This window comes from Artemia franciscana, chromosome 16 (genome assembly GCF_032884065.1).
Source record: "Artemia franciscana chromosome 16, ASM3288406v1, whole genome shotgun sequence".
Classification (NCBI taxonomy): Eukaryota; Metazoa; Arthropoda; class Branchiopoda; order Anostraca; family Artemiidae; genus Artemia; species Artemia franciscana.
The window spans coordinates 7906753-7931351 of record NC_088878.1 but is presented as its reverse complement, the minus strand read 5'-3'; the positions used below and the strand labels follow the sequence as shown (position 1 = coordinate 7931351).

Here is a 24599-nt window from a genome sequence, read left to right as displayed (position 1 = left end):
TAGCAGATAGATAAATATAAATTTCTCATTAATGTGTCAAAATTAGGGATGACTAGTGAAAGGGTTCCAGGTTTAGACGGACTCAGAGCCACTACTTTTTTTTCACTCATGATTTAAGATCAAAACGAAGTTTAACAGTGATTCTGTAAAGACACAGGTATTATTTAATTTTCTTCAAGATGCAGGTGTTTTTACGTAATCTCGTGTTACATGTTAAATTTATTGAGAGGGACATAATCTTACGTGATTGCTGGATCTTAATATCTGCTTCTGTATTATTTGTGCATTGGGTGGGTAAACATCCACATTTTTCTTTTATTTTAAGTGAAGATGAAACATTCCAAAAAGGCATGTGTACATGATAGAGTTGTAGTAGCATTGAATGCCGAGAAAGAAAAATATTTGGATTATGAAGCAAGTGCTAATGGTAACACTATTTGCTGTGTAAGCGTGCGTTGTCATGAAAGTAAGGAGATAGTTTCCTTTGGAGTGCTGAAAGAAAAATGAAGTGTTATAGAGGTGGATATGTGACAGTGTTATCCCCAGAGAGAGTTGGCGTTGGAAGAAAAAGCAAACATAAGACTTAAAGTTAATGACGAAGGCCAATTTTTCTACTGCTGGTGGTAACTCGTTACCACTTGATAAATCTTTTCACCATGCTCCTACTATTACTATTCAACGAAAGGTAAAAAGAAGAAAATCATGCCCATTTTCCAATGGCATGCAACATATTTCTTCGAGGTAACGAAACTACAATCTATGTAAAAATAATGTGGTAATGGACAGAAAAGTCACTGGTAAAACAAAAGGGCACCAGGGGATATTACCAGTAAGAAAATTTAAATTGAATTGATGAAAAGCATACCCCATGCAAATTTTACTGGTGCCAATGATAGTTTATTTAGGTACACACTCCTTGAACCATGAATCAATCTATAAAAAGAATTAAGTTTCATGGATATTTTAATAGCGAGAAACTCTTCATTCATTATTAGTATATAATCGTTAGTGAGAGTGTCAAGATTAAAAATACTGGGATTTGAGGAACAAAAAATCACAGGGAGTCTAGTGACTTTGGAAAAATGTTCGATTCTAGATGATGAATCTTCAAGAGTTATCTCTTCAAAGTAAAATATTTTCTCAAAGAATGCTTAACGATATAATGAGAAATGAGTCTCCATCTTTCGACTATTTTATGAAACTTTTACGTCGTGGTTCAGATACATTTACTCAATTTATTCACATACTAATCGAAACAAAACAAAATGACATTGCGCGTCTGTTTGAACATTACCCAGGGATTCAGTTACTCTACCCATTTCGCTACTGACCCAAAAAGTAACGAGCAAAAGTGACTAGTGATAGCAAAGAACATTCATTTTGTCAATTGTAAGTCAGTTTCTTTTTGGCTGTGAGACAGTAAACATCTAAAATTTTTTTTACACATATCCCTTATGTTTGTATACATTGGGCTTCTGGTCATCCTCTTTTACTATTGTACATGAATTGTACTATCGTTGATGAGTATAATAAAAAGAGTAAAATATGCAATCCATGTTAATTGCATAGAGGATACGCAGTGTAATTTAAAGACTTTAATTCCTGTCTTGAAGAAGTTTGTGACTCACAATAAAGGTTTCCTTTGTTTCAATCGTCACTACGATAAATACGTTCAATGGGAAAATACTTACCCTGGTATGATTGGAAAATACCCTAAACGTGATTTCAGTTTATTTGTAAGAGATTGGTATTATCGTTGTTCTAAATTATATCAAGAGGAAGAACCTGGTTTACGCTTCAATTGCTGGAAGAATAACAGAGTCTGGTTTTTTAACATCGCAGTGACTATACGGCTCATTATCATTATAAATTTTTGACTTTTTATTTGACTGTTATAGGAAGTGACGGATCGTATGAAAATATCGTATATGACTTTACATCAAATAAGCAAATCGAAACACCTGAATTTTATAATATGAATCAAAATAATATTATTGATTTTACAAGGAGATATAATAACAGTGAAGTTACATTATATTGTCGAAAATGCAACCCAAACTTTGTATGCCAAGATGAATACAAGTTGAATCCTGACGAGCTGCTGCCACTTATCATTACCGATGGTGACCTATACGTTGAAAAAGAAATCTAAAGGACACAGGTTTTTTATTGTACATACAATTTATTAATAAACAAATTAACGAGCATGTTCAAAAAATTGTACCCTTATGGAACTGAAATTTGTATTCAACAGGTAGGAAAGAGCATTGAAGTTCAAGTTCAAGTTCTATTTAATTTCATAAAATAACAATAACAATAACAAAAACAATATCCCAAAGGGCTCAATGGCCCGTTATTTGGGAAACGGCATACAATAAATAAAGAATCATAAAACTTGTCATAAACATACTAACCAGCATCTAAATAAAAATATGTAAGGAAAAGAAATCAACTCACCGGCAGTCCCCGCGAAACAGCGACCCTCACATCACCCGACAATAAAATACAAATTAAAATTCTCGCGTCATCGAGGATACAACACCAACAAAACAACAACCCAAAAAAGAAAAAAAATAATGAATAAACCATAAGAAACATTTAATAAGAAGCCTTATAAATATCTTTAATTTTGAGGAGGTCAAGAGGAATGTGTGTAGCCGACTGGAGAATTCTTGCCGCTTTCTCATAAGGATTGTGAATAGGAGCAAGTATCGAGGGAAATGTGGACATCCACACAGATGAACAGTAACATATATAAGGGTAAATCAGAGAAAAGTATAAAAGACAGAAAATCAGAAAACCAGCAAGAAAGGTTGGAAAACCAACCGTTCAAAACTAGAAAGTAATTCAATCGAGGATTGTGTATGGCCATTCTTGTAAATTGGCATTCAACTCATTGTAGGTCAAGTCTTAGGGATGAAGGATGGTAATAGTCGTTTTTGCTATCTGTCTGGGTCAAATGAATATCGGTTGCTCCCAAATGGGATGGGAAATAATCATAAGGAGTGCTTCAAAGGAAATTATAACTTTATGGGAGGGATAAATAGCGAAGCGTTGAGTAAATTGGGGTGGAGGAGGGGTATATGCCGCTGTGTTCGCCTCAGGTGATTTGGTCCTGCAGGCAGTTTTTAATAGTTGTAGTAGTAATAGACCGACTGACCTAAGTGTTTACTTGGTACAGTGAAAGTTATAGTCCTGTAACCAAATCAACAAATAGAAAAAAATACATGAAAGGTAAAGAGCAAATTTGAAACTTAATGAGGAGAAACTAGTTTACATAAGACCAAATTTTAAAGGATTAGAAATCGCTTTGAATTAAGAAATTAAAACTGTAACTATTCAAAATTACTATGATAAATGAAGCCAAACGTAAAATCAACAGAAATTATCATGAATAAATATCATTATATAAATATCAAAATACAATGAGTAACGGATAAATACTACCATTCCTGAACGAAGCTTAAAAGGCCACTAACTTGGTTTCTGTTTTTGGGTCATCTTATTGGCATATTTTATGCTAATGAAAAATATTGTCTGGATGCAACTCCTTTTCTGCAGTGTATAGCATCATTGCAATACTATCATGTATCATTTTTGCTCCTTAAATGGCTTTGAATGTGACGTCATTCATACAATAATTAATTCTTAAATTTTAGTCAGACGAAAGGTGCATGTCCTGCCCGTGACCCACGAAAATATTTCCATGCCCCTTAGGGTAGACCTGCGCCCCACGTTGGGACTATGAAGTCTAGAGTGTCGATGTTCTCTGTTAAGATCCAAATAGATATGTTAAATTGAAGGTTATAAAAAAATATAAATTGAAGGTTTTATGAGTAGACTTATAAAAAAATTAAACGCTGGTAAAAACAGGGTCTACATTGGACTAGCAAAACTTAGCTTAGCATTACTAATTTACATTATTACCATTATTACTAATTGTTACCAAATAAAGATGTCGTTTAAGTTGTGCACTATTGATCTTTTTGACAACGACAAATAATTTATTGCGGAATATCAAAATAAATAATCGCAATATATAAAACAAAACTAAAAAAAAAAAAAACACGACAAAACCAAAGTGTTGCTCTCGCAACACAATGAGTGGTGAAATATTGTCGGAAGATTTCCTGTATCACTGTGTTGCTCTGGGGTTGCATGGCTGTAGCTTGTTGCAGTGCTGGGTGTCGTGCTTGTTTTGTGTAATATTCGGTGCGCGATGCTTCTGTGATGAGAGAAGGCCATGTCCGAAGCCCATTAGTAGCTCGTGCCGCATTGTTTCAAGCGTTGTGAGACCTGACAGAACAGGACATTCTCCATAAGGTAACAGTGCATCCCCCAAAATCACTCGCAATGCACGCTTTTGTATTCCCTCAAGTTTGTTGGTTTGATCTTTTGTGATACCAGCGTGCCAGACTGGGCACGCATATTCTAGAATTGGTCTCATGTGAGTTTTGTAGTAAGTAAGCATTGCATCTTTTCTTAGATTAAACCGGCGTAATTTTGCCAAAGACCTTAGTAGAGGGATAATTTGGGAAATTAAATGATTTATATGGTCGTCCCATGTCAATCTATCGTTAAAAATGACACCCAGAATTCTAATTTTCTGAACTACTGTTATACCAACTTCAGATAAATCTGGTACCCTGTGCTTTAAAAATGAAATCCTCATTATTGATGATTTCTTTCTATTTATGGTGAATTTTTATGCTGAAAAAAATGAAATCCAGTCTCGTTACCATTTCCTGTAGGTCTGGGATTTCGTTCTGCTTCTGTAGTACTATTACTACAGAATTGCTCGAAAAGTGCAGAAGAAATATTAAGAACAGTGCAATGGAAATTCTCGAAGACGTTGCATAGTCTAAATTAAAGTAAAGTTGCAATTTACTGCAACTATTAATTAGTTAGTAAAATTATTATATAATCATGCTAGATTTTTGTGGAGGACAACAGATAGGGGAAAGCCCTATAGATAGGTAGAGTAGCTCCATAGGAGGCTTAGACCAAGTAGGACCTTGTCCCAGTGGGGCCCATAATAGAAACTGGGAAACCCTCCCCTGGGGGTCATAATTTCAGGTGGAGGAGGAAGAAGGCCCCTCAAATGTACACTCAGCAGGGCCAACTGCCGTGTTCACGCGTCAGATGAGTTACAAACCTTCTCCCAGTAATGGGTTAAATTGCATGGTGAAGCAGAACACCATCGTGGGAGGATCCTCTATAGGAGGACAACTGCGGCAGGGCGTAAGATCCAGATTTATGGACAACGGCCTCTGTAAAGGGCTGCCTCGACCCTTTCGGGGTACCTGCAAGACTGGGAAACTTGCGGTCAATTTTTCCCACTTGAGGAGTGGCGCCCCTCGAGGAAATTATAGCCTAGTAAACAACACAGCAATCGTACGGGATTCTGAATATTGGATAATTTTCTGGGCTTGGTTTGTTTTGATGGGCGTTTTCGGGCTGAAAAACCTCTTCCTAGCTAATTTATCTACTATGGGCTGCCTCCTCGTAGTAGCATAATATTTGTAGGCATGAATATATAATGAGTCGGAGGTAATAGGCTTGGGACTGTCTGTGCAGGATTTCGACTCTTGTTGATAGAAGAGCATCGCCAATTGCTGAAAACCATGTTGTGACCAAGATGGGCCCAGGATTGCACAAAGCCTCCAACTTACTGGAGGTCCCAGGGACTTCTTGCTGTCCGGTTCTAAGCCGGCTTAAGCGCTTCGGTGTAGACTTGAGAAGATATGTTGGTCCCCATCCTGCACTGGTATCCGGGATCACTGCTTTTCTTGAGGCCAAAATAATTTCAAAGATTTAAAGAACATGAAAATTGGAACTTGGAATGTTACGACGTTAAAAAATGACTATCGCATCGACATTTTGACTGACGAATTCAGACGGTTTGAACTGGATTTAGTAGAAGTTTCAGCAACTCAATCCCAGGGGTAGGAAGCATGAAATTAGGTGACATAGAATTTGTTTACTCAGGAAGGAAGGATGGGGTACATAGACAGGGAGTAGGGCTCATGATGAATAAGGAAGCTGCTAAGTCTTGTTTAGGCTGGGAAGGTATTAATAATAGAATACTAATTGCTCATTTTATGACTAAAAAGTTTAGGGTATCAGTTATAGTAGTAAATGCCCCCATTGAACCAATTGATGGAGATACTAGTGACACAGATGAATTTTACTTACAGTTACAGGAGCAAATAGACAGGGTACCAGGTAGAAATATGGTGTTTTTGCTAGGAGATTTTAATGCCCAGGTTGGTAGAAATAGGGATAGATGGTATCCTAGCCTATGTAAATTTGGTGTAGGAAAAGAAAACAGTAATGGCTACAGACTTTTGCAATTGTGTAGGTATAACAATCTAGGTATAACCAAAACGGTGTTTGGTCATAAAATGGCCCATAAATTGACATGGAACTCAAGTGATGGTAAGACAGCAAACCTTATTGATTATGTTATTGTAAACAGAAGACTAGCAGGATCAATACAAGATACTAGGGTGTATAGGAGTGCCGTTATTGATGTTAAAAGTAAAGATCACCATCTAGTAGTGTATAAGGTTAATTTAAAGTTGAAAGTTCGGAAGAGTAACTCCCTCCCGGAAAGTTATGATGTTGGTAGACTTCAGGATGAAAATTTGAGAAAAAAATTCCAGGAACAGTTGAGTACTAAACTTGAGGGTTTAAAATTTGACAATGTGGAAGATGGATGGAATAATTTCAGAAAAAAAATTTGTGAAGTTGCTGATGGTGTCCTAGGGAAGAGTGCTAAGACAGCAACTAGGAATATTAGTGAAAAAGCTTTAGGTTTACTAGAGAGTAGAAGGGGTTTGTATAAGATTATCTCAGCGATAGGTCGTATGAAAACAAATGGAATGTAAAGAAAGTGGAGAAAGCATTAAAATATGAACTAAGGAGATGTGAAATGGAGGCGATGGATAAAATTGCTGAGGATCTGGAAGATGCGGCTAGACGGCATAATAGTAAAATATTATACTGGCATGTTAATAAATTGAAAGGGAGTAGCCGATCCGGACTAGTCCCAGTTAAAGATAGAAATGGGGCCACAATTAGTGATAAGGAAAAAGTTAAAGAAAGATGGGTGGAACATTTTGAGAATGTGTTAAACCGAGATACAGTTGTAGGAAAAGATATAGATGAAAATGAAAAAGTTTGTGATACCTTGGATGTGAAGGAAGATTTGTTTAGTGAGGAAGAATTAGCGACAGTACTAGAAGGATTAAAAAATAATAAGGCCCCAGGTGCTGATAGTATGATTATTGAGTTCCTTAAATATGGTGGCTCTGAGGTTAGGAATAAGCTACTGAAGATTATGAACATGATTTTTGAAAAAGGGGAAGTACCCAATGATTTTAGGAAAACCTTAATTAAGCCACTGTATAAGAAAGGTGACAAGAGTGAATGTCGTAATTATCGAGGCATTAGTCTGGTCTCTGTAGGTAGCAAATTACTGAGTAATATGATACTTTTTAGACTGAGACATGCTGTAGACAAAGTTTTAAGGGAAGAACAATGCGGTTTTAGAAAAGGTAGAGGATGTGTCGACCATGTTTTCACTCTTAGATTAATAATTGAGAAGTTCCTTCGTTATTAAACACCTTTGATCCTTAGTTTTATCGATTATGAGCAAGCTTTCGATTCTGTTGATAGAACAGCGTTAACAAAGGTCTTATCGTTATACGGTATACCAGAAAAATACATTAAAGTGATTTGCGCTATGTACGAGAAAAATACTGCTGCGGTTAAGGTAGGAAATGAGGTTAGCAACTGGTTTTGTATTAAATCAGGAGTTAAGCAGGGTTGTGTTCTATCCCCCTTTATATGGATCATTTTGATGGACTTCGTCTTAAGGAGCACAGGAAAGGCAATTGGAGACCATGGAATCAAATGGGGAGGAAGAACGCTCCTGGACTTAGATTATGCTGATGATTTAAGCATATTGGATGAAAGTGTGAGCAAAATGAATGAATTTTTAGAGGTTTTACGAGTTCAGGGTGCTAAAATAGGCTTGAAAATTAATGTTAAGAAGACTAAGTCACTAAGGCTAGGAATAAGTGAAGATGAACAGGTGACCTTAGGTAACGAAAAGATTGATCAGGTTGGGAGCTTCAGTTACCTTGGTAGTATTATTAGTAAAGATGGTGGGAGCAGTGAAGATGTTAAAAGTAGGATAGCTAAAGCTCAGGGTGTTTTTTCACAGTTAAAAAAAGTTTGGAAGAATAGAAAGATAAGCCTACAAACCAAGATTAGAATATTGGAAGCTACAGTGATGACAGTGGTCAAATATGGCTCTGAAGCATGGACACTCCGAAAAGCAGATGAAAATTTACTAGATGTTTTCCAGAGAAATTGCCTACGGATTGTTCTGGGTACCCGGCTGACTGACCGTATTTCAAACAGTAGGTTGTACGAAAAGTGTGGTTCAATCCCGATTTCTGGGGCTATAATGAAAGAAAGGTTGAGATGGCTAGGCTACGTTCTACGGATGAAGGATGACAGATTACCGAAGATTGTCCTTTATGGCCAACCGTCTGGGGCTACACGGAAAGCAGGTCGTCCTTGTCTGGGTTGGGAGGATGTCATAAATAAGGATTTAAAGGAAATGGGAACTTCCTGGGAGGGTGTAAAGAGGGAGGCTTTAAATAGATTAGGTTGGAGGAGGAGCGTGCGTAGCTGTGTTTGCCTCAGGCGGCTTGGTGCTGCAGTGAGTTATTAGTAGTAGTAGTAGTATTGTCCACATTAATACTGAAAAATTCACTGAAAGTACATCCGCTACACTGAAAAATAAACTATAATAGTACATGATACAACAACTTCTGGCTGATAAATCTTTTAATTGCTTCCGATTTGGTATAACAGATTTTTCATTTTGCTCAAGAAAGTTTTTAATGTGAAGCGTGTAGAATGCGAACGGTAGGCCAAGGGAATCGAAAAATTCAGTATTCTTCGATGTTTGAAATATGCATAGAAAATGTCCTGTCTTTACACTTTATAGACTGCTACTAACAAAGCTAAGAGTATTGATGACGCTTTGGATATGGTTGAGCAAATCCGAAGGTGTGCAATAGGATATACATTTGGACATGTAGGGATTCAATTTGAATTCATTGATTATTTGATTAGTGTTTCTGGTGCCAAGTCTAATAAAACACTACCATCAGGGGTAATTTCTCAATAAGTTCCAAAGTAATTTAGCCAGACTAATGCTATACTCTCCTCCAACGGCTCAGCAAAAGTAAAATCTAAAAATACTGTGTCTGTTTGAACAGTATTCATATATTGATTACCATATAAATTCAGAACTATGATATCATTTGGATCTCGAACTAGGGATGGCATTGTCCATTCGTATAGGGTGCTATGGGATTTATCTGAAAATGTATTGTAGAGTAGAATTCCATTTAGTTTACATACAAGAGATGAAAGTCCAAAAATTCCAAATTTATATGGAGATTTTGTCTATGATTCTATGACACTAGGACTTTTAAAAAAAACCAAAGCGAGTTTTGAAGGAATTTCAATCATTGATATATGACGACTTGGTGTATGTATTTAAACCCGTATTAATATTTCGTTGACTCATGATTGTATTTCGTGATTGTATGCATTTGTATTGTATGTAGCAGAACTCATAGCCTGTTGTTTTCGCACATGGAGTATTGGCGAGGTAAGAGAGACTGTTACATCGGGTGTAGTACCAAGTACTTTTTGCAAAAAAATGGGACCGTGCAAATTGTACCTTTATATCAATCTTAACATTGAAGGCTATATATTAAGGTATATAAATATTTCATGATTTATTTTCCCAACCAAGCATAAATCTTTAGTTTTCGCAACTCTAAGTATATTGCAAGTGTCAGTGTCCGTTTTATATTCTTGTCCAATAGCCAAGTCTCTCAATAGCTTATGAAGCATTATAGTCGTAAACAGGCATTGTGTGTAACTAGCATAGTTTGAAAGATTGTTGTTTGTGCTTAAAAACGTTCCATTTATTTAGACAATTATTTGTCAAAGCAAATTGTGCAATACAAAAACATCATAGGATAACCCCACGGCTGTACTTAGTTTTTCATTTTTAGATTATTTGTTAATCATGAGCAAATCTATAAATGTGGAAGTCAAATCTACGAAATAGGTCTTCACAGGAATAAATTTGAAAATGTAAGTTTTCAGAGAGTGGTTGTTGCGAATAAAATTGTGTATAGTAACCATGTTTTATGCTCACATCAATGATATCCGCATTGAAAAGATTAAGAGATGAGGTGACTGAAGGATGAGATTCTTTATTTGCTGAAAAAATCCTTTTTTGATTCAATAATTTTTACTCTTGGTTTCTGTTGCTTTTTTGACAAGAGCAATATTTTTCGCTTCCGGACCGAGTTGAGACTGATGACTGATAGATTTTGTGCAACATAGTCTTTAAAATATTTCCCAGAGCTCTAATCTTGTATTGTAGAGGGTGAAAAATCAACGAACAAAATATTTTTAGCAAGGGGTACTCGATAGTGAAACAAATTAGCAAACCAATTGCCAAGACCGTAAGCGGATATTGAAGAACGACCCCACTATGACCCAATTGTTGAGGTCTAGATTAGCGACATACCAATCAATATAAGGACAAACGATTTTTCTTTTTAATCGTCTCACTGAATAGGTCAAAGTGATATTTAGTCACTGCCAAATCTTTTGTTATTGCTAGACGATCACCTTATTCACTTCTTAATGCTAACTGAAAGAGTTTCAAATGTGAAGTGTATACTGGAACACATACAAGGTGTTTTATATTGCAGTGGTGAATGTGTTCCTGAGTGGGTTTTTCGCTCAGGAGCACGTATGAAGTGGACATTGGTGTTACAGACTCTCAATGTCTCAACAAAGGACGCGTAAAGAAATATACAATGGTCTGATGAGAATCAAAGTCCAAAGTCTCCAAAGATACTACGATACAAGCCCTTGGTGCTTCCAGCACTTCTACCATTGATTTTATTAACATTGATACTGAAGACATGTTTCAGATTATCCTTGTGAATAATGTTGTCATTGTCAATGGGAGAACTAATGTAGATCTTGCCCTCTTCCATTAAATAGTTAAAGTAAAAGGCACCATTTTTGCGTGTGAAGATTCTTCTATTAGATTATATTGTTTGTATGGTAATATGATGAATGGACACATTCGCCAAAATTAACTGATTCTATCCTTTCTTCGATAATGTGTGATCATCGTTATCATCTTTATTATCGTGGTAATCACAATCATGTGGTCTAGCTCTTGCATCATAAGTGCTATCTTGTTTCAGGATATTATACATATTTTTAAGAATACAATCAACCAGAGCAAATTCATGGTTTCTCTAAAATTTGATGGCGGGGGAGGGTTTTGTCCAAAATTCACTTGTTTGATTCAAATCATTGTAGAGTAGATCAGAGACACTAGACATGAATGTCACACAGAAGTCGTTAGGTATTGTGAAAGTATTCAGTAGCAATCCAAGAATCAAAATCAGATGTATTCAGGCAAAAGAGCAAGCATCTGTCTATCACCCTTGCGAGTTTGACACTTTAATATCTTTTCAACTTGCTACATTCCATTGTTTCTAAATTTTTGTAATTGATACTCGTAAAAGCCGCTAAGAATCTTATCATCTTTCATATCACGTAGACGATACGTTAAGGGTTTAGTTTCTAAGACTTTTGACACTTTAAAAAGTTCAGTGCACCACAGGTAGTTTCTGTTTTCAAAAATACTGATTGTTTGATTTTTTAGAACTATATCACCAACATTAAATTTCTTATTTTTCAATTGCTTTCTTTCATCGAAATATTTTTCAAGAAAAATGTCAAGTGTATTGTTACTTATATGAACTTCAAGGAGAAAAATGATTGGACAGGGATCGAGGAGGGTGTTTATTATAAATCAACTTGATGTTATCTAAAGCTTGAATAAAAACAGCAGTAGTTTTCAATTTACAATATCTCAAAATTAAAATTTGAATTGTTGTTATGAATCGTTCAGCCATTGCAGCGTTTATTGGAATATGACTACGATAGAGTATTGTATTATATTTAAATCAAAACTTTTTTACATTTGGATTAATAGATTCACTCCCTAGTCCGTTTATATCTATGCATATAAAAATAAGTTGTTTGTCTGTGGGTCTGTCGAGTGACGTCATGTCATCATGTCGTCATGTTTGTTATGACGATGACGTCAATAAAAGTATTTAAGAAAATTGTTCAAAGGCAAATTTTTAATTGTAAGAAGATCGTGGACGGAAAAATGTTTAATTGTAAAATGACTGAAGAACCTACAATGGCAACAGCCGAGGAAGCTGCTCCAAGAGTCTATGCCAAAAAAACTTGCGGCTGATAGAGAAAGTAAGAAAAGAAAGCGTGCCGAGATATCACAAGAACAGCGAGAAAACAGGCTTGCGGCTAAAGAACGCAAAACCGCGCAGTTAGATGAAAATCCACCTGGACAGCGAGAGTCAAAACATATCAAAACTGAAAATGATAGCGATGATGATTGGGTTTGGGATTTTGACTTGGATAAGGTCATCAATGCCTACCAGATTTTAGTTAAAAAAAAAACAAAGGTTCGGCGATATGTATTTCATAGTGACGCTGAAAAATAAAGAACGAAAAGAAAATGAAAAAAGGTAAAAAACTAAAAAGAAAAAACACTCAAAGAGAAATTACAGACCGGGACACAAATGACGACCGGGACACAGGGAATATAAATGACGACCAGGACACAGGTATTTAAGAATATCGTTCAAAGACAAATTTTTAATTGTAAGAAGATCGTTGAAAGAGAAATTTCTAATTGTAAAATGACTGAAGAACCTACAATGGCAACACCCGAGGAAGCTGCTTAAAACGAATGTATTCAAGCCGAAGTGGCTAAGTTGGTAAAGCGTTACGTTTCAGGTTCAAGCTCCGAGAGGCTCCAGGTTTGAACCTTGGCTTTAGCATTAATACAAAAGAAGAAAAAAACTAAAAAAGGTAAAAACTACAAAAAAACAAAAAAGAAAATACTACAAAAACTAAAAAAGCTAAAAAACTAAAAAAAAACAAAAAAAGGTAAAAAACTAAAAACAAAAAAGAAAAAAAACTAAAAAAAAACTAAAAAAGGTAAAAACTACAAAAAAACTAAAAAGAAAAAAAATAAAAACTAATAAAAACTAAAAAAAAATAAAAACTGAAAAAGAAAAAAACTAATAAAAGGAAAAACACTGAAAAATAAAGGAGAAAAAGAAAACTAAAAGCCGGGACACAGGGAATATAAATGACGACCGGGACACTCAAAGAGAAATTACAGACTGGGACACTGGGACACAAATAACGACCGGGAGATATAAATGACGACAGGGACACTCAAAGATAAATTACAGACCGGGACACCGGGACACAAATGACGACCGGGACACAGGGAATATAAATGACGAATGGGACGCTCAAAGAGAAATTACAGACTGGGACACTGGGACACAAATGACGACCGGGATACTGGGAATATAAATGACGACCGGGACACAGGGAATAGTCGATTAGCAGTCACCATCAACAAAGCTCAAGGGCAATCATTAGAATAATGAGGTATAGATCTGAATACGGATTGTTTTTCCCATGGACAATTTTATGTTGCATGTCCAAGAGTCGGTAAACCTGACAATCGTTTTATATGCACAGACAATGGGACATCGAAGAATGTTGTATGTTCGCAAGATTTACGTAGTTAAAAACATATATATCTATACTCACAGGTGGGATACAGGGACACAACTACAATGGCGCGTAACTAATATGGCGCGTAACGACTTACGCGCGCTGGGGGCTCAGGGGGGCGCGAAGCGCCCCCACCAACTAGGTGTTGGGGTGGCGCGAAGCGCCACCCCAACAGCTAGTTTTTCTATAAGAATCCTGCTCAAAGACCTATTCAAGAGCTCTAACAACTTCATCTCTCTTTGAACGCAATAGAAAGGCATATGTATAGCGACTAAAAACACTGATGGCGAGTAAAATATATTTTACTGGATATTCTGACGTCTCTGAACCTAATATAGAGTCAAGACATCTGCCTGTAATATCTGTAATGGGAAAAAGGCTTTAGTTTTTCGATAGTGGCTACCACAAAATCTATGGTTTCGATGAAGAGACTAGCTGGGTTAATTCTGTAAATACTCTGTCGCTAACTTCCTTTGAATTACTGAAACTCGGGCAAGTGTAGTGGAGGGAGGACCTGAACTTCCCATTTCACCATTTTGAACGTAAACGTGATGTGAATTGTCCACTACCCTTTTTAATACTAATAGGTGATGCACTGATATTAAGACACCTTCGTTTGATACTTTTTAAATCATCAACCCCACTTGGCGTACTTTTATTTTCTGAAAACGATTTTAAAACATCTTTTGATATTTAACCATATTCCCTTAATCGATTTAAAATATGTTGATTACCAATAAGACTTTTTGGAAAGTTGATTTGGAAAGTTGAAAGTTGAAAGTATGACATTAAAAGTTTATACAAATGTCTATCAAATGATTCAAGTGTTTTACGATTTGAAATCAAATCTAATGCCAAATCCAAAATATCAAATTATTAATATTGCTATGGAGTATAAAACCCACTCTTTTTGTCATTCATTTGTGCATGTTAATGTCCAGCAAGATAGGTTAAGTTTCGTTTACTCTGCTAGAGATATTAACGGGGCATTAGGTCTACAGCACTTGATAAAACTTTAGACAAATATTCTTCCTGTTTTAGTGGTGGCTGTGGTGCTGATGGTGATTTTGAATTTTCAGAATTTTGAAGTTGAAACTGATCAGACATTTACTCTGAGCAGTCTTTCACGTTAGGGTTTATGCTTGTCAACACTTCGAAGGACATTTTGAAACAAACTTTTCATCGTCACAAATAGTTTCATTGTTAATAAAGTTATCACGGTTATCTTCAAAGTGCTGTTTTGGTGAAAGAGAGAGTTCTATTGACGCCAATTTGCAAGGCTTAGCCTTTTTCTACAGAATAGTGTTTAAAAGTCCCGCGATTATTGGCAGTAACAATGAAAAGAAACTACCACTGGCTTGAACAAGCCGTTTTCTTATAAAAGAAAACGATGTTGCTTTGTCTGCTGCTTAACTCCTTCTGGCAGTTGAACATTGCATTCTGTTTAATTTAAACAAAGCTCACATAGAAGATTAATGAATTCATCCGTTGATTTTTGAATTAAAAAAAGGAATAGTTGTGACAAAAGTGAAAGTCATGGCCAATTGTCAATACCATGTTTGAGCGTAGCTTTCCTAAGCCACGGTTTTGAACTACCTAGGATGGAAAATAAGTGTCTGTTTTCATATAGTTTCTACAGTGCTTTGATGCCAACTGATGAACCTTTTTACTGTTTATGGGTAGATATACGGTAATTTCATTGTCAAAAATTTCAGTGACCGCAAGTAGATCTTCGGGCGTGTTTTGATTGAAATACAATAGAAAATGACCATAAATTTATTTGTAGCTTGATTTTATGATGAGAGTAAAAATTTAGGTTCGCCGGGATATGTTTATTTGTTTAAAGTTATAAGAGAACTTGAATCAAGAAAAACCCTATAGACGATATAGTAAGTACAATTCAAAGAAAGAGCTTTTATACATTTGCTCTTATGAAAGAGATTGTGGATAACAACGGTTATTAAAATTTATTCAGGATAAGACCAGATCGTGAATAACTGTAAAATATCCTGAGACAGTTCTTCAATGAATTCAGCTACTTCATCAATAATCAACCAAAAGTTTGGTTCAATAATATTCAGCGTGTCAAGTCCCCGCAAGAATTTTATGCCTGGTGTAATATTCTTGATTTTATCATAGGACTCCTGCCACACACTACAGATGGCAAAAATAGATATTTTTAGATATTTCCAAAAATATTTTATAACCATTTGGATTATTTTCGTTGTGTTGTTTTGCCAAACATTGAAGGTCCGCAAAAATGATCCGAATGTAGTTTTAGCTAGACCTACGTTGCCCGGTTAACGTGAAGTGTTGTGGCAGCCTTTGTCCGGCTTCGCCGACTACTAGCGAGAGCAACACTTTGGTTTTGTTTCTTCACTATCAATCAGTAATCACATGATCAAAGGCTATTCCTCAGCGTTGAAAAAACAACAACAGAATAGTATCGAAAGAAGGGACTAAATTGACTTTGCAGCCAGTTGAACCTTATCCTTTTCAATCGTAGACATCGTGACGGATGAAAACTCGGAACAATATCTTATATAATCTAGTTGATATTGTAAAGCTATCCCTAGCTTTTCAGGATCAAAATCCCATAGATGAAATTCTATTAGTTATTACGAAACTATGTCATTGTTTTACATTCTCATATGTGCTTGTTTCTTCATTATCGATTAAATGATGAAGTTGTCAGCCTATCGAAAATTTTAAAACAGCATTTTCAAACAAGAACGCAATCAGCTATAAAGTGACCAAAGGCCATTCCTGAGCGTTGGAAAAATAACACCTACAAAATAATATTGAAACAAGGGACTAAATTGACTTTGCAGCCAGTTGAACTTTATCCTATTCAATCGTAGACATCATGACGGATGAAAACTTGGAACAATATCTTATATAATCTAGTTGGTATTATAAAGCTATCCGTAAATTTCAGGATTAAAATACCAGAGGTGACACTAATTATTACGAAACTACTTCATTATTTTACGTTATCGTTTGTACCCGTTGCGTAAACCCTTACTTCTGCCGGATTTAAAGAGAGCGAATACAATGTGCACCAATTTGCACAAATTTCTGGCCCAAAACGAACGAATTCTTACTTACAAGTCTCTCTCCCGTGATAGACATCAAGTTCACCGGAAAAAAATAAATGGGTTCACCAACTAGCAAAAGTTGCAAACCCCTCATCGCTGAAGATGATTATTGCCCAACAGCCGATTATTACTAATAAGTCCCCTACATTTCTTACCACTGGAACCAAATTGGTTTAACCATCAAACAAACCGGAAACAAATAAAATTACACCAACTAGCAAAAGTAGCAAACCCCTCATTGCCACCGAAAGTGAACCGATTTTTACCTATAAGTCCCTCTCTCGTGATAGGCATCAAGTTCACCGGATACAAATAAATGGGTACACCAACTAGCATAGTTGCAAACCCCTCATCACTGAAAACGACTGTTGCCTTACAGCAGATTATTACTTACAAGTCCCCTAAATATTTTACCACTAGAACTAAATTGATATTACCATCAAATACACTGGAAATAAACAATAGATACACCAACTAGGAAAAGTTGCTAACCCCTAATTGCCGAAGTGATTATTACCTAGCATAACATGATTACCATGTATAATCATGTAATAACATGATTATTACCGTCTCCTGAAACTGTTTTTCTAGAAGGGCCTGAATCTCCCCCGCATAGGAGTGGACTATGTCCATTGGATCTGTATGATACTCTCACTTGTAAGAGCATTAAAGGGCTCTATGAGCTCTAAAACATAAACATTGCACAAAGTAGAATCAGCTACATAAACTCTGATAATATACAGGGTGAACCCGCTCCACTTTGTCCTATTCCCCCTCATTTCGGTCACTTAGTTGGGTGATTACTTTCTCGACCCCAATTGCTTGTAGTTGGTCAACCCATTCATAGTCCTAATCGAGGTAACAATCCCACACAAACACGTCTAGATCAAAATAGGGGATATGCACTATTTGGATTTAACCCTGCACTAAAATCCCCTATTTCGTTCACTTTTCTTTGGAGTCTGTTCCAATTCCATTAACGATTCATTATCCTCATACAGGAAATAGACCACTGGAGATGATTTTACGTGAAACTAAAAATAATAATAAGAACTTATTGTCCCATTGAAACACTTTTGATTTCATCCTGAGAAAGAATTTATATTAGGCTGAAAAAGAAATACATTATTAGTCTGAAAATTTTTTGAGAGGGCAGAGTGACACTTCAGACATAAATAGACCAAACTATCACCTAAAGGTGTAATTACCAGAAACTATTCCATAAATTGACCCAAAGTGACCCCTTAGATTTAGAGATTCCATATTACCAGCTAATAATTTAATAGTCAAAAATTATCCAATACATAGGGATCAATTTCCCTCCTTGACGCTTCAGCTATTACAAAGTTCCCCACTGAAATTTTGAGTCTTAAAATAAATATAGAGGGGGAGGTTGTGTCCATTGTCAGGGGTTGTTCCACTCTGCGCCCGAAGAAATCGGTCAGCAAATCATCAATCCATGCTGGCATTTCAGTTTCGATCTGAAAAGAGTGACGATTGTTATTCCCTTGAAACACTTATAATTTTAAGCTGCAAAAAAGAATATTAAGTTGGAAAAGAGTATACTATTAAGCTGAAAAGAAACCCATTATTAATCTAGGGACTAGGCTCCTCAATTTGACAAGGCCCCCTTTCAATAGTAAAACTCTACTAAAATATGGTCCATGTACTTAGGCTTTCTTGAAAAAAAAACCTATTGGGCAATGCCCTCAAGGTCCCCTCTCCAAACGTTGTTCCCTTTCAACAGTAAAACACTACTATTCGCTAAAAGAATGTTTTTTTAGAACCAGCATGATCCTAGCTATTTTTCCTATATTAAAACGAAAAAGTGTTATTTTAGCCATTTCTTTAAGGGCCAAGGGGTCTCCTCAGAGTATCTTTAAAATTATCGAGAGGACCCAGCTAGTTTCCCCACTATTAAGCTCAAAAGAAACTTTTTTAGGATGGGACAAATTCCTCCATCCTCTCTCAAAGGCATCGAGCCTAGTCTCTGACATCCTAATTATTTTCCTTTTGTTAACCTCTAAAAGAATGGATTCATCGTGCTGAAGTTGCACTAAGTTTTTTACCGATAAAACATTAAACTTGACGCAAAATATCTATGATTTACATTTAAATTCGGATCGGTAGCTTCATCTTTGTTGGTCTGTAAAGAAGGCCCCACATCATAGCCGTGTAGTGCGGAAGGGGCCGAACTCTTGCTGCTTTGATTGGGTGCTGAAGGGGTCGTCTCCTGATTTTATACGGGAAGGCTAGATGTTTCCTTATCACATGCTCTTGCCCTGTAAGGGGGAGGGTGTATTAACCAGTACTTTCCTTTAATAAAAATAAAATTTTAGTTTTTCTAAAGTAAAAATATACATCCTATTTTAATCAAATAAGAACGTTGAATATTAGTTTTCATAAAAAGGATGGATATGGTTAAAATACGTTTTACTTTTCATGGACATATGTGAGCATTTAAAAATTTTTCAATTTCGCAGACAAAAGCAATTGTTAAATGCTACCTTTTTCGTCCAAATTTTTAACCCTATGCTAGATGATACCTGCTCACGGTAATAAAGACCGAGCGGAAATACACCCTACGCACGATATATAATAATTGATGTGTGTTTAACCCGTCTGCTAAGTCAGTCATAATGTACTTTTTGAATAATAGACAGAATTTAGAATAAGTGTAATTTTGCGAGAAAATTAGGTAAATTTATCAATGAGAGAATCTTGTAATAGCAGGGGGGAAAGTTTTCTTGGTAATCGAACATAGTGAGTTATAACGGCTCAAATTTGAGTATAATCTACCCTCTTTTCTCTGGGGGGATGGGGTATCCCTAATATATAGAGGCTCACCTGTTGGTATCCTTAGGTTATATCCTTTTTATAAATCCTTGATGTACATTCAATATCTAATATAAGACTGATAGAATTCCCCTCTAGCAGCGGTTTTTTATAACCCCCAAAGAGCAATAGAAAATTACCTGGTCCTTCTAGAAGAATAACAGACCTTTGTTCCTAGAAAACAAAAAGACGTCTAGACTTTATAACGGTTCGGTGGAAATAGCGGAAAAACCATTTATTTACCGATAACCAAGGCTTTGTGTGTGATGTAGGAAAATATTGGGACCATGTCCCTACTTGGGGGTCCTGATGGTTTTTCCTGGCTCTCGCGGAACAATCAAAGAAAAAACTCTATTTTCTAAAAAACACTTGCATCCTTAAGAAAACATTCTTTATTACGTAGCAAACACTTGCATCTTCAAAAAAAATTAATAACACCTGCGTCTTGAGGAAATCCCCATTAAAATTCTTCATGATTTTTAATCGTTAAGGAAGAAAAGAGTAGTTGCTATGGGTTTGTTTAAACCTGAAAATCCCTCACTACTGGGATGGTCATTCTTAACTTATAGTCATGCTTTTATTTAGACATTGGGTTTTGGCAGAGAGTAACTGATTCTATTTCAGAATTTTATTGACTTACTTGTTGTTAGGTCCATATATTTTTAGCAAAAACAAAAGCGGGTTTCCTTCACAATTATCATAGATAAAAATTAAAAAACGTAAGTTTGCAAGCCGTAAAGTTAGGAAATCATCTCGGATAACATAGGTTGTCTATTTATTTATTAAATCCACTGCTGAACCGAATTCAAATCGGTTTTGGAATAAAAAAAATTATCCTAGCTTCACCAAAATTAAAATTTACCTCCTGTTTAGATAAAAAAAAAAGTTACTGGCAGATTTTTTTTTTTTTTGCTGGAGATTGTTGATTGTCCAAAATCGGATCCATTGTTAGGGAGACTGTGGGAAATCGGTAAAATATTCTTTGTTTCGAGATGATAACTAAATGGCTTTTTGATTAAAAACCCAGACTCTCAAACTGATAATATGATCGTCAAATTCAGTTTCTAGTTTTCTGTTTTAAGTTTAATATAAAACTGGACTAAATCTAGTGAAATATAAGATAAAGTTGGAGTTTATACAGTGTCAACGCAAGTGAAGGAAATGGATTGTCAATTCGCTTGAATGTTTGGGGAACAATGAAAAAGAAAAGGGGGACTAGGGGAACTAGGCGGTGTCTCAAAGAACACGTTGCTTTTAAGTTAAAATAAATTAAGAGTCATAATTTTGAAGATTCGGTGTCATTTGATTTGAAGAATAGTTTGAAACTGAGGTCGGTTCAAAAAATATAAATTGACAAAAGGAATCTATAAGTTGTCTTGGTAAAGGTGTTTCTGCTTTTTTGAACACTTAAAAAGGATTGTGTGAAAATAGTTGAAACAAAAACACTAAAAACTGTAAAAGAAAAGCCTTGTCTAGCTTTTCAGCGTATTGCTTTTTCTGGCAACGGCCAAGGCTTTTCATTTGGGCGAACTCAGATTCTTAGTTAGTAAATTTGGAGAAATTAAAAATAACAATAAGGTAAACAGAAGAATGGGGGAACAAAAATTAAAGTATTTTTGTTTATTATTTGTAAATTTAGTACCACAATAGAAGCAGTGACTTGTGACGCAAATATACTCTAGGACATGGCCTGGTAGATTCTGTACATTTGGTTAATTAGTTAAAAAAAAAACCGCAAAAATATCAGCTAGACATTAATTGTTCAAAGCTAAAGAATCTAATTTAATACGGTGAATGTTTTGAATTTGTTCGTTTTCAAGTGTCTGTGGAATATAGATAAATTCATTTGTTTAAGAATTTAAGGAAGTCAGTGTCAAAAAGGGGATTATATTATCCTTACAATAAAAGGGTTTATCCTTGAAATTTGAAATTAAGTTCCTAATATAATTTTCTCTCTGCATGAAAGTGACAAACAATTTTAACTATAGAAGGACGCTTATTCTCTCCTTAAAAATTTGAAATTTCGTCTTCATAATTTGTTGTTGAACTCACTGCATACATGATTTCAACAAAACAAAAAAGAAAATACGTAAGGCGTGAATATACAGTGCAGTTTGCTTAGGAAGAGCAGTAATATTTCCAGGGAAGGGAGTAGGTCAATCATAACAAAGGAAGAAAAAGTTAAATACATGAAAAATATAAGCGACAAAGAAACAAGGGGTTTTAAGTTTAAGATTTTCCGGAGGAGGGCACGATTCCAGAGGCCCCTCATCTGTATGCGCATACCTGAAAACATCATTTTATCTATTCAAAATTACGTAACAGCTTTGGAAACTAAGAAACAGGAATTTTGCCACTTTACTGGAGGGCGGGGGAGACTTGGGAAAACTGATGTAAATAAACTTTGCGTATCGGAAATATAAAAAAAAATTTCTCCGACTTTCAAAGCACCCATGTTGTACAGACATACTTGGCCATCATCACTTACTAATTACCTAAAAATCAACTCTTCACCCTTTGTACTTAACTTCCAAAGCCATGAAAAGCTAATTAAGTTGACTAGCATTTTATCTAAGACACTCAAATCATCTTGCGTAGTCTTCACCTAGAAGAAATTTACCTTTCAATATGATGTCAAGTTCGCCTTTTCTGAGTTCTTTAGGACATTTTTTTTTTAATGATCAACATAAACAGGGACAAGACACATTCCTGCTTAACCCCTGATTCCGCACTGAACAAACTAGTAATTTCACTTTCAGTCTTGAACAAAGTATTATTATTCTCGTGCGAAAACTTTGCTGAAACTCGTGATTCCAATGATTTGGGGGGAGCCGTTAGACCATGCCTGTGATTGTTACTTCTGCGCCATCAATATTACGGGCATGAACTGGCAGAATGGAAACAGCCTCCAGTTCTCCAATCTTTCATCTGCACCCGTCCAGTTGCTCACTGTGAAGAAATTTCTGTACCAGAATTCTGACCTGACTGAGCAAAACCATGACTATTTTCAGACTTAGAACATCAATTTTAACCTAGCTGGAAAACCCTGGATTCAAAGAATATTGTTTCTAGTAAATTAGACTAAGAAATTGTTTGTGCTGAAAATTCCCATGAAAGAAATATTGCACATGTCCGCGTTGAAGCTTTGAACTGGGCATCAGGCATATCCCCCCCCCATTTCAACAATTCTGGCTGTTTACCTGAAGAACCTCGTGTGGTTCCATGGGTAACTGAGCTGGGCTTTCTTGTCTTTGAAACGCAACCAAATCCCCTCCTTTTCTGACTATCAAAACTCCCCCAAGCTGATATCCATCTCCTCTTAAGTTACCACCAACTCGTTGTTCTTTCACCTGAAATTAGGGATTAATACATATAAAATTGCAAGAATAAAGAAAACAGGTAGTACATTTTCTATGAGGGGTAAAACTGAAAAGGTTAACATCTTGCAAGAAAGAGGAGTGCCTTTGGATTTATCACAATCAAGTATTTCGATGATTGCTTACAACAAAATCATAGCAATGCTCATACATTCATTGATGTCGAAACTTATTAGTGCCACTAATACTGCTGATACTTCACCACAACAAAAAAAGGTCTACGCCCAACTTAACCCCAAACATCTCTCCTCTACCCCAATTGGTTCAAAACCTCACTTCGAACTCCTTTCTACGCTGTTCATTTTTCTTTCAAAGATTTTCTTATGGGCCCTTATAGCCTTATTCAACAAGTCTTTGTTTCTGCATAACCCCAGGTGGATTACCAAATAGTGTTGATCTTCCACCCATTGAATTTGATCTATGAATCCTATCAATTCTTTTATTATTGCCCTTGAAAATGGGATTGCACCGCATTTTTCGTAAGTAGTTTATTGTTCGTTATGCACAAACGAGAATCTTCATTTACTATACTGCAAAAAGTCTAAAAAATGTGAAAATAGAAGTAAATCAAGACGCATAGAAATTTTAATTCTTTTTCGATGTGTGTTATGTCTCCAAATATTAGCTGAACATAATTGAGAAATGCAGCGTTTCACAAAAAAATTGTTTGTTTTTTTTTTAGTTTGAATCCATAACCATTCTCGTAAAAGCAACTGATCTTTAATAAGTGCAAAAAAAGAATAATAATTCAAGATGGATTTGAGTTTTGCCTTGTCGCTTTAAGATTTATGTTGTGAGGATATAGTCAATTGATTTCTTCATTTGCGTTATGCATTTTGTGCAATTTTCTGTGAAATAGTGCAAGTCATCGAAGAATTAGTCATTTTAGCTTCATTAAATGTATTAACCATGGCAATCTGATACAAAAAGCACCATATTAACAAGGCTAATTCATTTTGTCTGGTCGCAGCACCATCTATTTTCGTTGAGCTACCCAAAGCCTCCTACTGAAAACCCTATCAGATGACATCGCCTGCTTGACGCCAAAGTCTAGAAGTAGATGGCAAGGGAAAAGAGGTGGGTGAAGAAACCTGCATTTCTTGATTCCAGTCCAGACTTCAGAGAACAGAATGAAGCTTCATGGAAGTAAAAGACCTTGGATACTAACGCCAGTTCAATGTACGCCATGATACGACATCTACCTCCACAATTATCACGGTATGAGGAGCCAGTCATAGAAACTGCTTCAGACCCATCTTAACTGAAACCTGTGGTATTTACAGCAAAGAAGCGATTGCCTAACATCTTGCTGTGTAATGCGAGGTTTCTAAATAACAAGGAAGATGAGCTAGAAGTTCATATCAAACAGATGAGTTACCCGGTTGCAGCTGTTATGAATGCTGGGACATTACTGACGAAACAGCCGTGTAAATGATTATACAAACTTTTTTATTACAAGACGCGACCGTGGCTTACAGTGCTACGGTGGAAGGGTTTGGCATGAACATTTGGAAAGACATACCGTGCAAGCTGT

At 35.9% G+C, this 24599-nt stretch overlaps 1 protein-coding gene across 4 annotated transcripts in view; it reads right to left on the bottom strand.

The window, feature by feature from the left end:
* The window catches only part of LOC136036999 (prostamide/prostaglandin F synthase-like), a 71004-nt gene that overhangs the window by 575 nt on the left and 45830 nt on the right, over positions 1 to 24599 (bottom strand). For 3 of the 4 annotated variants that reach the window (XM_065719400.1, XM_065719399.1, XM_065719401.1), the window contains exons 4-5: positions 22889 to 23038; positions 18127 to 18334 (exon numbers count right to left, since the gene is read on the bottom strand). In XM_065719400.1, coding sequence (XP_065575472.1) covers positions 18140 to 18334; positions 22889 to 23038 — 345 coding nt within the window. In that variant the 3' untranslated portion in view covers positions 18127 to 18139. Of the gene's footprint in view, positions 1 to 18126; positions 18335 to 22888; positions 23039 to 24599 lie in introns of those variants that run through there. The other variant, XM_065719402.1, reaches the window with a different exon arrangement.